At 51.4% G+C, this 14767-nt stretch overlaps 1 protein-coding gene across 1 annotated transcript in view; it reads right to left on the minus strand.

Annotated features, from left to right (window-relative positions):
• The window catches only part of tenm1 (teneurin transmembrane protein 1), a 158850-nt gene that overhangs the window by 12538 nt on the left and 131545 nt on the right, over positions 1–14767 (minus strand). The window contains exons 22-24 of the mRNA XM_062535816.1: positions 7130–7284; positions 1976–2345; positions 323–836 (exon numbers count right to left, since the gene is read on the minus strand). Of these exons, the coding sequence (XP_062391800.1) occupies positions 323–836; positions 1976–2345; positions 7130–7284 (1039 nt within the window). The remainder of the gene's footprint in view (positions 1–322; positions 837–1975; positions 2346–7129; positions 7285–14767) is intronic.

Below are 14767 nucleotides of genomic sequence, written 5' to 3' on the forward strand. Positions count from 1 at the left end.
GGAGAGGGACAATAACAAAGGGCTGACAAAACAGAGATGCAATAATAAACCAGAGATAGAGAGAGGGAGAGAGAGAGAATAGAGGGAGAGAGATAGAAAAGAGAGGGAAAGGGAGAGAAAAGAGTGGCCATGGGGGAGAGATGGAGAAAGAAGATGGAAGTTATGGAGAGAGGGGGAAAATGGAGGACAGGAAGAGAGGACAGCCTCCATGAGCGAGGAAAAGAAAACAGCTAGAAGGAGAGGGAGAGAGAGAAAGAAAGAAAGAGAGAGAGAGGAAGTGGGCTCAGGTGAAGAAAAGCGTAGCGCCGGCCAAACCACTTACTCGTAGACGGTGGTCCAGGCGTTCTCGTTGCTGACGGTGGCGAGCAGGCCGGTGTTGCCGTAGTAACTGAGCTGGGCCAGGTCGTGGGCGAGCGCCGAGACGCGCTTGAGCGTAGCGCCCGTGCTGCTGAGCGTCAGCCAGTACACCTGTCCGCCAGGTACCAGCAGCCAGAGCGGCACGCCGTTAGCGTCGCGCCGCACGTGCACCGCCCCGCCCTCGCTGGACACCACCGCCGCCACGTGGCCCTCGGGCGTGTAGCTGAAGTTGTACAGGTGGTCGCCCGTCACCAGGCTGCGCGTGTGCAGGTGCGTGCCGTTGGCGCTGAACAGGTAGAGCTCCTGGTCCACCACCGAGCTGATCTCGTACTGCCGCCGCCGGTTGAGCCGCGGCCGGTTGCGGGAGACGGCGCGGATACGCACGTTGCCCAGGTCGGCGATGTACAGCGTGCCGTTGGGCGACACGGCCAGGGACGACGGCCACTTCAGCTTGGCGTCGCGGGCGTAGCCGCCATCGCCTACAGATGGCACAGAGAATAAGAATAAGAATAAGAATAAAGGCTCGTTCACACCAAGAACGATAACGATAACGATAACTATAACTATAACGATAACGATAAAAGCGTCCACACTGGCCAACGATAAGAAGTGTCTCTCCTCATGTTAATGAATGTGATGGCTAGAATATTATGGGTTCTGATTGGCTGTTAGCTTTTTATCGTTCTCAAAATCGCTCTGAAAGTGATCAACAACGATATCGTTCTTCATGTCGTTATCGTTATAGTTTAGGTGTGAACGTTGTCATTCATATTAACGAGAGCGATATTTGTTTATAGTTATCGTTATCGTTATCGTTCTTGGTGTGAACGAGCCTTAAGTCTTTAATTGTCCACCAAGGTGGAAAATTGTCTTTGGCTCACCAAAACACAGGATAAACAGACACATTTCACAGACACATTGATTGGACATACAGCAACTGGACATACAGCAACATACAGCAACATATGACAGCTGAACATACTGAGGAGATGACAACGCCGAATAAATCAACAAATCAACATAAATATACAAAAGCAGTTTTATTCTCTTCACTCTGGGCAGTCTTGGGGTAAAGCAAGGAAAGCTGTAAAGCTACAACTGTCTATTGCTGACAACTTAAGACCTGTTTACGTGACACGGATTAAGACTAATCCTAGTCTAAACCAGAACGCAAATGAAGATCTCCGCTGCAAGAGAGCTCTCAGTCGAGGACAAAGCTTCAATCCGCGTCCGGGAAACTGGCTCTTAGAGTTCCCTGCGTCTCTGGATCGTTGTGTTCTTGGAGAGGTGATTTCGGTATTTAAATAGCTCATGATTTATTATTTTGGGACGCTGGGGTATCGACAGTCCCACTGCGGCTCATATTCGGCACAAACAATGACAAAGGGGAGAGCTAGGAGGACACATGGGTGCAGATTAACATGGGCCATGTGCTCTGCGTCATAAGCCACACAGCGTACAGCGTATAGATGTGCTCCTAATGGCTAATGTGGAAACAGCATGGGCGTCATGGTGAATGTGCAGCCTCCCGGGGGGAGAAAAAAGAAAAGCGAGAAACTCATTATGGGATGTTATGGGACGAGCGGGGGATTGTGTGAGCGCGCGCAGCACGGCTCACCGGAGAAGCAGTCACAGCCGGGGTCGATCTTGCAGTCGCACTCGCTGGGCGTCCCGGCGACGACGGAGATCTCGCCGTTGGTGGTGACCCGCTGCACGCGGCTGGTCTTGCGCTCGTCCGTCTCGCCGATGAACAGCGCCCCCTGGTGGGACACGGCGATGGCCTTGGCCCCCTCCAGAGCCGTGTGCACGGCCGCCCTGCTCACCAGCGGCTGCTGCTCCGCGCCCGGGACCTGGCAGTGGATGGGTCGCCCGGCAACCACGCGCACCTGGTTGGACTCGGTCACCTGCAGCACGATGTTGTTGTCGAGGATGTAGAGCGAGTTGTCCAGCGGGCTGACGGACAGGTCCGTGGGCCACTCGAGTCGCACCTATGAGACAGATGGCATGCAAGTTAGTAGTGTACCGTATACAAGCATTATGTTTACATTGTAGATACGCTTTGCCAGAGCCTCCACAGCCTACAGTGTTGCAGTACTATATAGCATGGATACTCCATTCAAGTTATAGTAGCACAAATGTCCAATAGCCTTTTGCAGTCGGTTGTTCATAACTACAGAAAGACTAAAAATATAAAGGACTTCTTGCTTTCCTGCGTGTAAATCTTTACACTCCTTCTAGTGTCATCTGACTGACAGAGACAGTATACGGCGCATGTCGATTGCACGTTCCAAAAAAAAAAAATCAATTTGCTTTTTCAATTTGTTGAGTGCTCTTGTGTGTGCTTAAGTTCTATCCCTTTGAAGTGGTCCAGACATCCTCCCCCCGTCTCCTCCTCCAGGTATTAGCTGCCTGCATGCTCTCCTTGGCGGGAGCAGGCGGGAGCCACAGTCTGCCGTAGCGGCCAGCAGGCCTGGGTCCGCTCTGGCTCAAGAAGTGTCTCCTCCTCGCGCTTCTTCCAGGTTAAGCTTGGCAGGTCTGCCTTTAAACGGAGCTTGGCTGGGGCTTGGCTGGGGCTTGGCTGGGGCTTGGCTGGGGCTTGGCTGAGGTGCGGGGCCCGGCTGGGGCTTGGCTGGGGCTTGGCTGGGGCTTGGCTGGGGCTTGGCTGGGGCTTGGCTGGGGCTTGGCTGGGGCTTGGCTGAGGTGCGGGGCCCGGCTGGGGCTTGGCTGGGGCTTGGCTGAGGTGCGGGGCCCGGCTGGGGCTTGGCTGGGGCTTGGCTGAGGTGCGGGGCCCGGCTGGGGCTTGGCTGGGGCTTGGCTGAGGTGCGGGGCCCGGCTGGGGCTTGGCTGGGGCTTGGCTGGGGCTTGGCTGGGGCCCGGCTGAGGTGCGGGGCCCGGCTGAGTGGCTGGCCGTAATGGCCTGGGTGGGGGGATGAGCGCTGGCTGGGACGGGCTTTGGCTGTCTTAGTGTGAGTGTCTCATTATGGGAGCCTGGCGCCCAGCCCGGCTCTGTAATCACCCTGCTCTTTAACTAGAGCTGCGAAACTCACTTGTCCACAGCTTTTTGGCCCAATGATTCAAACTGCTGGAGGAGAAAACGAGATTCCATCTTCTTAGAGCCACCGCCGGGCTGATGGATAAACAGCTCCTTCGTTTGTCTCTCGGCGAATGTGTGTGTGTGTGTGTGTGTGTGTGTGTGTGTGTGTGAGAGAGAGAGATGCCGTTCGAAAAATAACACAACACCTCTAATGCATAAGCCTACTTAGCCTTCCATACCAAACAGCCGTGTTCTAAAGGGCATGAAAGAAAGGGAGGAACTGATGAAAAAGAAATCATGCTTGTTGAGGTTGAATACATGAAAAGCAAAATAGGAGCGATGGATAGATAGATAGGGATTTTAAGGGAGTGAGAGAGAGAGGGAGATCAAGGGAGGGAGAGAGAGAGAGAGAAATTCAAAGTGATTTTGCTAAATAATATGACAGAGTAGGACAGTATATGACTTATCTTTGCACAGGATCACTTATCTACTAAAACATAAAAACTCCTCTCTCTCTCTCTCTCCCTCTCTCACACACACACACACACACACACACACACACACACACACTCACACTGAGACACATAAACACACAGTCATACACACACCCTAACGATCTTGATACATTGATAAATGCCATACTTTGCGTGGAAACAAGCGTACTCCTGTTTTACGCCTGTTTTTGGTCGTACGCAGGTTTCATAAATGAGGGCCATTGTCTCAGAAGTTGGCTTTGTGGGCAGTTCACCTTAGAGAGCTGTGTGTGTGTTTTTTAACCTCGATGTCTTGAATTCAGCCCCGGTTAGACATCCACAAAAAAAGATGCCCCAGCCGAAGGACCAGATGCCCTGCGAGGGCCGTCAGAGAGCCCCAGCGTAAGATTGACCACAGCGTCATCCCCTCCCTTACACACACACACACATGTGTGTGTGTGTGTGTGTGTGTGTGTGTGTGTGTGTATGCCGCTGGTCGAGGGCCGTCAGAGAGCCCCAGCGCAAGATTGACCACAGCGTCATCCCCTCCCTTACACACACACACACACATGTGTGTGTGTGTGTGTGTGTGTGTGTGTGTGTATGCCGCTGGTCGAGGGCCGTCAGAGAGCCCCAGCGCAAGATTGACCACAGCGTCATCTACTCCCTTAAGCCGCTGGTCCAGGCGGCCTCCTGGTGTGCCCTGAATGACTTTTGGGAATTGGGAGAGGAGATGGAACTCTGGAGGTATCGGGGGAGAGAAGGCGCTTGGCTCTGGCTAAATAGCTCACGTTTCGCCATCTCTCTGCACTGCACGAAATCCCGGCACACACACACACACACACACACACACCGGCCTCCAGACGCCAGAGAGACAGGTAGTCGCTGTGCCAGGTGTAGAAGCCGCGGGGATAAAAACTCTCTGTGCTGCTCGGGACATCTGTGTGTGGGTGTGTGAGTGTGTGGGTGTGTGTGTGTGGGTGTGTGTGACAATAGGATAATTTATCTGTCATTCTGTGTTTCTCTATGTGTGTGTGTGTGTGTGTGTGTGTGAGAGAGAGAGAGAATGGGGTCATTTATTTGTCCGTCTGTGTGTGTGTGTGTGTGTGTGTGTGTGTGTGTGTGTGTGTGTGTATGTGTGTGTGTGTGTGAGTGTGTGTGTGTGTGTGTGTGTGTGTGTGTGTGTGTGTGTGTGTGTGTGTGTGTGTGTGTGTGTGTGTATGTGTGTGTGTGTGTGAGTGTGTGTGTGTGCCTCTTTTCATTCGATTCAGCTTTTCACTCTCTCCTAACTGTGATGGAGTTGGGGTGCAGGAACATCTCTTCAGGTGAGTTTTGTCTTCTCTTCAAGAGGAATTCCAATCAGGCAAAAAAATGTCTCGGCAGTTTCCATCCAAACTGGTGGTTAAGCAGGAGGATCCGCACCTCCAAGATGTGAGTGTTGTAGGAATAAGAGAGGTCCTTTTTAGAAGAGAAAACCGTGTGTGTGTGTGTGTGTGTGTGTGTGAATGAAAAGTGCAAAGAAAGGAAAGTGGAGAGCTAGAGAGAAAGGGGCCGTGTGTAAATGATCAGCTTGAGAGGGTGCGGCAGCAGCTGTCGGTTATGGCCAAGTGGATGAAAATGAATCCATTCCAAGGTAATTCTCCTCCAAAATGGCTCCACCACACGGGGAAAGACCTCCACCTCCTCCTCCTCCTCCTCCTCCTCCTCCACCTCCACCTCCTCCTCCTCCTCCTCCTCCTCCCCCTCCTCCTCCTCCTCCTCCCCCTCCTCCTCCTCCTCGGCTGTGGAGAGGCAGATGAGAGTGGCGCGGCGTGGCGTGGCGAGGGGGAGGGGGGGGGAGATGGGCTGGCTGCCGCTGGAGCAGTGGTCGGGCAGTATTGGGGAGGGGTGGGGGAGATGGGTGGGGGAGATGGGCTGGGGAGGGGGGGGGGGGCGCTGGAGCAGTGGTCGGGCAGTATTAAGTGGGAAGAGTGTCAGAGCCACAGGATGATGGGGATTATTCAAATGTCCTCTCTTTTAACAGAGGGCCCCATGGCACTGCTGTCTCTCTCTCTCTCTCTCTCTCTCTTTTTCTCTCTCTGTCCTTCTATCGTTCAGTCTCCCTCTCTGTCCTCCTCTCTCTCTCTCTTTCTCTCTCTCTCTCTTTTTCTCTCTCTGTCCTTCTATCGTTCAGTCTCCCTCTCTGTCCTTCTCTCTCTCTCTCTTTGTCTCCCTCTCTGTCCTCCTCTCTCTCTCTCTCTCTCTCTCTCTCTCTCTCTCTCTCTCTCCCTCTCTCCCTCTCTTTCCCGCGTGTGCATCAGGGTGGCTATTGGATGTGAGCGGCTGGCTTGTTGAGAGGGTCCACTGAGCAAATGGGCGCGTGTCAAAGAGGGAAGCAGCCCTGGCGCTCTTGACGCCACGCTCCCAAAATGAATTCATAAGGAAAATGGATTCTTGGACCGCTGTCCTCTTGAGACCTGTGAGCATGTCTGTGTGTTTGTGTGTGTGTGTGTGTGTGTGTGTGTGTGTGTGTGTGTGCTTGTGTGTGTGTGCTGTTTAGAGATGCGTCAGGACACGTGTCTGGCGAAAGGCCCAGCCAAGTAAACAGCCAAGCTTTTGTTTGTATGTGTGTGTGTGTGTGTGGGTGTGTGTGTGTGCATGTGTGTGTGTGTGTGTGTGTGTGTGTGTGTGTGTGTGTGTGTGTGTGTGTGTGTGTGTGCGCATGTGTGTGTGTGTATGTGTGCTCCCTGTGGTCACGTGGCGTGCGGCTGCAGGAGAGTGGGTGAGCATGAGGCTAATCACATGACAGAGGAGCGGAGAGGAGCCGAGTGTAATCCCTGCGCTATTATGGCATCAAATCCCACAATGAACAGCAGTTCATTAAAACACTCAGTCAGCTGCTGCCAGCCCCACTGTCACAGAGGCTGGGGTGTGTGTGGAAGAAGAGAGGGAGAGAAAGAGAGAGAGAATGGGATAGAGAGAGAGAGAGAGAGAGAGAGAGAGAGAGAGAGAGAGAGAGAGAGAGAGAGAGAGAGAGAGGGAGGGAGGGAATGGGAGAGAGAGGGAGGGAAAGAGAGAAAGAGAATGGGAGAGATAAAATGGGGGAGAGGGAGAGACAGGGAACAGGAGAAAGAGAGAGAGAGAGAATGGAGGGTGAGATAGAGCGTGTAATTGTGTCAGTCTCTCTCTCTCTCTCTCTCTCTGTATGTTGTGGCATGTGTGTTTGGATTGGTGACTGGCGAGGGAGTAGTTGGTGCCAGGCAGGTATGCGTGAACATCTGCTCACCTGACTGATGTCCATGTGCGAGTCGCAGCTCAGGGGCTGCGTTGACGTCAGGCCGTTGGAGCCGATCACCGTCGTTATCACGCCTTTCTCGTCGATCTTCCGAACGGTCGTGCCGTCCACGAAATAGATGAGGCCGTGCTTGTCCACCGTGATGCCTGCGGAGAGGCCGAGACAGACACACACACACACAAGCACGAGGACTCGTTTTAATTTGGAAATACACTTTGCGGAGAGGGAAGCCAATGCGGTTATTTAACATAGACGCGACAGTACAATAGAGAGCAATACAAAGAGCTCTTTTGGAGACTGAGTTACGTTTACTGTCATGCTCCAGTCACTGGGCTTCATCAAGATGCCATTGAACGTTTCAGTGGGCAAGGGCACCATCTGTGTTTGTGATTCACACTAAACGCAAAACACTCTGCTGTGTCCCTCCTGAGAGTTGTCTGCCCCTTAGCCTCGTGTAGCGAGCGAGTGCGCGCGCGCGGCGCTTTGGATCTGATCCATGGACTAGCACCAAATGAGAACAATAAGCCAACCAACAGGAGCAATAAAAAGAAATGGAGCTAATGTCCCTGAAAGCGCACAAACAAATAATACTTTTCTCAGGCTAACGTAGCTCCAATAGTTTAGCCGGCAATGGTAATTTAGAACATTTTTTTTGTGTGTCGCTCCTAATATTCCGTAGGCTATTACCCAAGTACATCGACTCACACGGCACGTGCTCTGCATGCGTATTCAGTCTAGGTAAATAAATGAAAAACACGAGGCTGTCTTTTCACCTTATCGGAATAACGAGGCACCCAGCCGATTGGGATAATAACTCAGCTGTCAATCACGTGTCCTTGCGAAGGCGGCCTGCTTGCAGGAGGTGAGTTGCCCCTACATGAAGCATTGACGGGTTTGTATTTATGAGGCTGTCGAGTTTCACGAAATGTAACTCTCAGAAACAACACTCATTACACCTCCAGCTAAAACAATTTTCCTTAGAGGCTAAAATGAGACACTCTCCCACGTAGCACTCAAAATACACACATAATGTATTCATGTTCACAGGTTCTGGTTCAATGAGGTTGCATATATATATACAGTATAAACAGCTTAGTTATACAACTAGAATGCAGACTAAACCACAGCATGTGTAGCCCCTCTACATACAAATCATCTGAGATTATCCTACTGAAGCGCACTGCTTGAGCTGGTCCCTATACAGTACGCTAATGTCCGTCCAGTAGGCGTAAACGCCAGACACATGCTACGGCGCTACATAACGTGGAGGGCAATCTCGGCTCTCCACGCTCTTTGAGCAATTTTCCCAAACAACGGCGGGTGTCACAGCCAGAAGCAGAGGTGACGAGGTGTCCTGCGAGAACTGTTGCAGTTGGCTCCGCACCACCAAATGACCCTGCGGACCGCGGGTGTTGATGCCGGTGAGTCAGAAAGGGCCAGCGGGCCCCAAAGCGAGCGCTGAGGCCTCGACAGCGTTTGGTCAGAGAGGAGCGTTGGACAGCTGCAAAACACACTGGACCTCTACTGCTCTGGAGTGGACTCCACGAGGGAGAGAGCGTCCATCTGAATGGAGGCGTGAACTACAGTGTTGAGCAGATGAACCTGCCAAAGGCCATCTACCAAAAAATGAGCTGACATTTCCAACTCAAAAACAACTCAAAATAATAAGCAGCACATGGCATTCATATCCGTCTAATGGGCTTTTCGTTTCCTCTGTATCTCTCTCTCTCTCTCTCTCTCTCTCTCTCTCTCTCTTTCTCTCTCTCTCTCTCTTGCTATTTCTCTTTTTGTTGTTGCCATCCAAGATGAATCACAAATTTGGCAGGAACAGATAGAGAGACCAGTGCCTAAATAAGATGTGCACTCACGAGGGCCCGCGCAGAACACACACACACACACACACACACTCATGACCACGCGGCGCACCCAAGAACACACACGCAGAGGGGATCTGATGCAAGTCGTGCCTCCTGTCTGGCATGCCTCATTAATCGTGCGTGTGTGATTAACCCGGCCGACTAATTGGCGGCGCGCTTTCATTGGCTGAGTGATCCTTTATAAACCGAGGGGGTAATGAGGTTTGCGGTGGTCTATCCGCCGCGCAGGTATCAAAGCTGCAGATCTGCGGAAGCGTTTTGTCTTGAACGTGAGCGATGCTATCGGACTAATGAGAATCCGCGCACGTCTTTGTTCCCGCGGACGCTTTTCTTATTGGCGTCCACGGCTCCGCTATGATATGTGCGCATCCTAAGAGTGACTCGGCAAAGTCAAAAGGACACGAGGGTGGCACACGCACGAACGCACGCACGCACGCACGCACGCACGCACGCACGCACGCACGCACGCACGCCTGCCTGCCTTCATCCTACCCTTACCACTGCGGCTCCCTTGTTAGCTGACGTTTCCAAAGAAACAGGCCGAGTGTGATAACAAACCCAATTAGTTTAATAAAGTGCCAGTGTTTTATCTGATGAAATTAGCAGTGCGAGTTCAGGTCTCCAGAGAATTTGTATACAACACACACACACACACACGCACACACACAAAAACACACGCACACAAACACACACACTCTCACACACACAAACAGGCTCTTCCTTCTCCCCTGTCATGCTCTAGCCTAAGTGCGATGTCATCCTCTCTCTCTCTTTCTCTCTCTCTCTCTCTTCAACAAGTTTTGGCATGGCTGACATACAGTAGGCCTACCTAAGCATTAATAGATGTAAGTAATAATATATACATAGTTCTAGTAATGACAATTCAGAGAATGATAAAAGTACATGAAATAACAATCCATGTCCCTCCCTTCCCTTCCTTACTAATCCACATTTGTGAATAAAGCTTTAGCAGGACATTATCACTTCCCACCCGATTCACCTTCCTGAGCATTGGCACACTCACTTCTATTACAATGACTCCCAATGTTATTTCACAATAGACAAATACATTTAGGCACAGTGTGTGCAGAATGGGGAGAGTATAACTGATAGCTTGATGAAAACCCCATTTGGGGGGCTGTATTTGGCTCTTTGTGTGTGTGTGCGTGAGAGAGAGAGAGAGAGAGAGAGAGAGAGAGCAGGAGATAGTGTGGCGTGTGGCTGTCTCTGGGACACTATAAACGGGTGTGTGTGTGTGTGTGTGTGTGTGTGTGTGTGTGTGTATCAGTGATGCGCGGGTACGTGTCTGAACGACCCGCCCCGCCCCGCCGTCTACAACTAACCCGACCGCAACTCGGACCGCAAAAAATAATTATTGAAATACAGGACCCGACCCGCTTCCCGACCCGCTTGTTGTAAAAAGTAGTCTAACTTAGTCGTAGCGTCATTGAGCTACGCAAAATTGGTATCTCATATGCATGTAAAACAATAATATATATTGCCTAATTATAATATAGCCTATAATTGCTCAGAATTTGGGAAACATGCATTTAGTCTACCTTTTTTTTGTTCCGTGTCAGCATTCATCCAAAAATGTGGCTATTTGACTGAACATTGAACATAATTAGCCTAGGATTTTCCTATACAAATTCTGTTTCAGCCGTTCCTCACATGAATGCATTGAAGCTCTCCCAAGCATGAAATGCAGGCATAGAATATTATTAAGAAACTCTTTATTAACGTCTTCATCAATGGACCAAAAGTCCATTGCTCCGCGATTATAAATTGCAGCGAGATGAAACCTTTATTGCACGACGTGGGGAAGAGCAGACGTGGGGCTTTCCAACGAGCCACTAAGCCTATATAAGTTGCGCAAGGACGCACATTGTATGCTCATACCAATTGTAGGCTATATGCCTTGATGACATTACATTTAGAAGTATTTCCTGATTTGGGAAACTTTTAGTTTATTTTTCTTTCCATAATACCATTCGATCTTGCTGCAAATTATCAGACTTGAGAAGCACGCATTGCATCGGCAACTTCGCTGCTCAGTAGACGATTCTGCCACTTTCTGCTGGCCAGTTCGAGAAAAAAGCTGCAGATCATAGACAGAGAAAGCATATGCTCTGAGAACAGAACACAACTGCATGTCAAGTGTAGCCGAGGGTCTGTCTAGGCAGAAACAACAAGTGCATTTCTACATGTTCGTGACAAAATGTGGGGGATAGAATCGCGTTTCAGTGGGAATGCTGCAACCTAGCCTATGTCTTTCTCTTCTAAAGACAATTATGTACGATATAAATGACAAAAAAATAACGGCATATTTTTTTTACCGACCCGACCACACATGACCCGCATATCATTAAAAATATTTTTTCTTGACCCATAACCGCGGGTGACCGCGGTCGCCCGCTCGATTTGGATCAGCCCGCGCATCACTGGTGTGTATGTGTGTGAGAGAGAGAGAGAGAGAGAGAGAGCAGGAGAAAGTGTGGCGTGTGGCTGTCTCTGGGACACTATAAACGGGTGTGTGTGTGTGTGTGTGTGTGTGTGTGTGTGTGTGTGTGTGTGTGAGAGAGAGAGAGAGAGAGCAGGAGATAGTGTGGCGTGTGGCTGTCTCTGGGACAATATAAACGGGTGTGACAGCATCCATCTCGCCCAGCTGTCGGAGCCAAAGTCAGGACATCCTCAAAGTGTCAGGCCGTCAGAAGAGCTGAGTGAACAAAATGTCTTTTTGGGCTCACACACACACACACACACACACAGACACAGAAACAGGCACAGACACAGACACACACACAAAATTGCAAACTGAAGAGTATAGGGAGGGCATTCTTCTCTTTGGTCACATGTGAATGTACTGAGATATTGACGGGAACTTTTTGGCAGTTGGGAGTCATTGGGGGGAGTGTTTGGCCGGCTCCCAGCAGCTTAAACCCAAATCAGATGAGCAAATGAAGACACAGTCCAGGCCTCGGAGGACTCCCCCAAGGCTTTAAAGGGTTAACCCCGCTGACCCCTCGGTCCCATCCGCATCCAAACAAACGAGCTAAGCACAAACACTATCCTCAGGAGCCGGCCTGCTAACTGGTTTTCCTCAGGACCTGTCCGACTGCGCGGGGCCCTGAGCCTGGGAAAGACTCCAGCGGAGGCGATCCATAAATTTGATTAATTAGGTGCGGGCCGCTCAGTAAGTCTCTTGGACTTCATCTAACAGCATCAGCTCCCATCCGTATCGGACAGGGAAGCTCAAGAAAATGAGAGCGAGAGGGAGATTGACTTTGAAAAGAGTGCGGCGCCGCGCAAGCGATGAGACGAGCAAGTGAGAAAGAATATTCAGTCCAGCAGCAAAAGGGTTTAACCCAATTTCTTATGTCATCTACTAAATAAAAATGTCAGTGTGCTGAAAATCTTGGTTTACTGGAGGCAATTAAACAAAATGACAACCTTCACTACGGGTGGTGGACGTCCTTGAAAGCCTGCGTGACCTTCAGAGGGCTGAGTGAAGTCGGAGCACAGGCGAGTGAGAGCCGATGCCAATCACCCTGATCCTTTGCCACAGCCAATGCCATACACACACACATTCACCAAATCAACTCTGGCAACCTTCAGGAGAAATCAATAGCAGGAGACCTTTTGGCCTGATTGGAGTCGCCTTCCAGTCTCCGTGTTGAAAGTCATTACGCATCCATCTATTTGACCTCCGTGACCTTGCAACGGCAACCATCTTAAAGGTAATTACTAAGCAGCAAAAACCTCCATTCGACCATGCTGGCAACACAAAAAAACCCGCCGAAGACCTTGTAGGTCAAGTGGTTGGGTGGCACTAATAAACGAGTGCAGACAATCAGTCCTCAGACGGCTATTTTTCTTGCTTTTCTCTCTCCGTCAGGTGCCCGCGGGGAGTCTACGAGGCCTGGCACAGCCCTGGGCGTGGGGCACAGCGGGCGCGCGCGAGAGAGAGAGAGAGCGGAGTGGAGCGGCTCGTGCCGCTGGGGGGGGGGGGGGGGGGGTGGGGGTAGCGTCTGCGGAGGGATGATAAATGGACCGGACGCAGCGACTGACCCGCCGTTAATCCCCCCTCGCCTCGCCGGACGCTGTGAAGGAAGAGAAGACAAAACGCGGGCGTTCCACTGACCCCCATCCTTCTCCCCGACGAGCCGCTCCGTCTCGCTCTGCCCTTCTATTCTTCTCTCTCATCCCTCTCTATCCATCGCCACCAGGTTGACACATCTCTTTCTCTTTCTCTCTCTCTTTTTAGCTCCTCATGTTCCTTTCATTCGCTGGAGTCACTGGCCTATCATTCTTTTACCTCTCACAAGGCTTTTTTTATCCATACTCTTTGTTGTCCATTTTCTCCTGGCTACCAACTGCTCTCTCTCTCTCTCTCTCTCTCTCTCTCTCTCTCTCTCTCTCCTCCCCTCTCCACTCCTCCCCCTCTCCTCTCTGTCCTCCCTTCCGTTCTGTCCTCCATCAGCGCGGCTGATCTCTGTGTTGTGGGTGGGCGGCTGCAGTCTCACGCATGGCTGTGCTTGCCACTCAAGGCGGCTGCTGGCTGCCGTGGCGCGGCACTAAAGTGGACTTGGCAGCGCTGGCCGCCCGCACACGCTGAGACCACAGGCGGTCAGACGAGCGGGCGAGCGGGCGATCGGGCACTGCCACGCAGGCCACGTCTGCCGCCACCGACCGCCTCTCTCTCTCTCTCACGATCTGTCTCTCTCTCTCTCTCTCCCTCTCCCTCTCTCACGATCTGTCTCTCTCTCTCTCTCACGATCTGTCACTCTCCATCGTCCCTTTCTGACTCTATCTTTCTCTCATCTCTCTCTTTGTGTCGTTCCTCTCTCACTCTATATCTCATCTCTCTCTCTCATCTCTCTACACTGTCTATTCTCTCTCTTACTCATCCCTCTCTCTCTCAATAGCTTTCATCTCCCTCTCTCTTACTCATCCCTCTCTCTCTCACTATCATCTCTCTCTCTCTCTTACTCATCCCTCTCTCTCTCACTCTCTCTCTCTATCTCATCTCTTACTCATCCTTTTCTCTCTCACTGTATCTGTCTCTTTATATCTCTCATCTCTCTCTGCCTCTTACTCATCCTTCTCTCTCATCTCTCTCTTTCTCTCTGGAGAGAGAGCTCACTCGCTCGCTATCTGGCTTGCCCTGGCCCCGGCGTGCTCGTGTGTGTGTGTGTGTGTGTGTGTGTGTGTGTGTGTGTGTGTGTGTGTGTGTGTGAGGCGGCTGCTCTCCCTCCGAGTGGCGGGAGGCGGATAATTGGCCGTGTGTGAGCGGGAGCGGAGCTGTCACTTGAGCTGAGCGCGGCCGCACGCTGACTGGCTCTGAACCCGCCACAGCGCCAGCCTTTCGCCCGCCCGCACGACGCGCCACGCACGCCACGCCACGACCACACACCACGCGCCACACTGCCCTGGCAGCGCCCGTCTGACACATTCTGCCAGATTAAATACACCGCCACACACACACACGAGCGTACAAAATCTTGACGCTTGTCAAAGTCCCCCTAGCACTCATGTCATTTCTGCAATTAGGTCCCATGAAGGCACCCACTGGTGCTGCCTGTTGTGATTGAGCTGTTTGCTGTGAAAATGGGGGCTGCGTCGAGAAATGTGCTTATTTACATTAAAAGCTAAAAAGCAGATATCCCAGATGGAAGAGATTACGTTTGTGTGTACACACCGATGATACTATTTCTAAAAATGGAATGAAAAACAGAACAGGTCACAGTCAACT

Source organism: Sardina pilchardus, chromosome 5, assembly GCF_963854185.1.
Source record: "Sardina pilchardus chromosome 5, fSarPil1.1, whole genome shotgun sequence".
NCBI lineage: Eukaryota > Metazoa > Chordata > Actinopteri > Clupeiformes > Clupeidae > Sardina > Sardina pilchardus.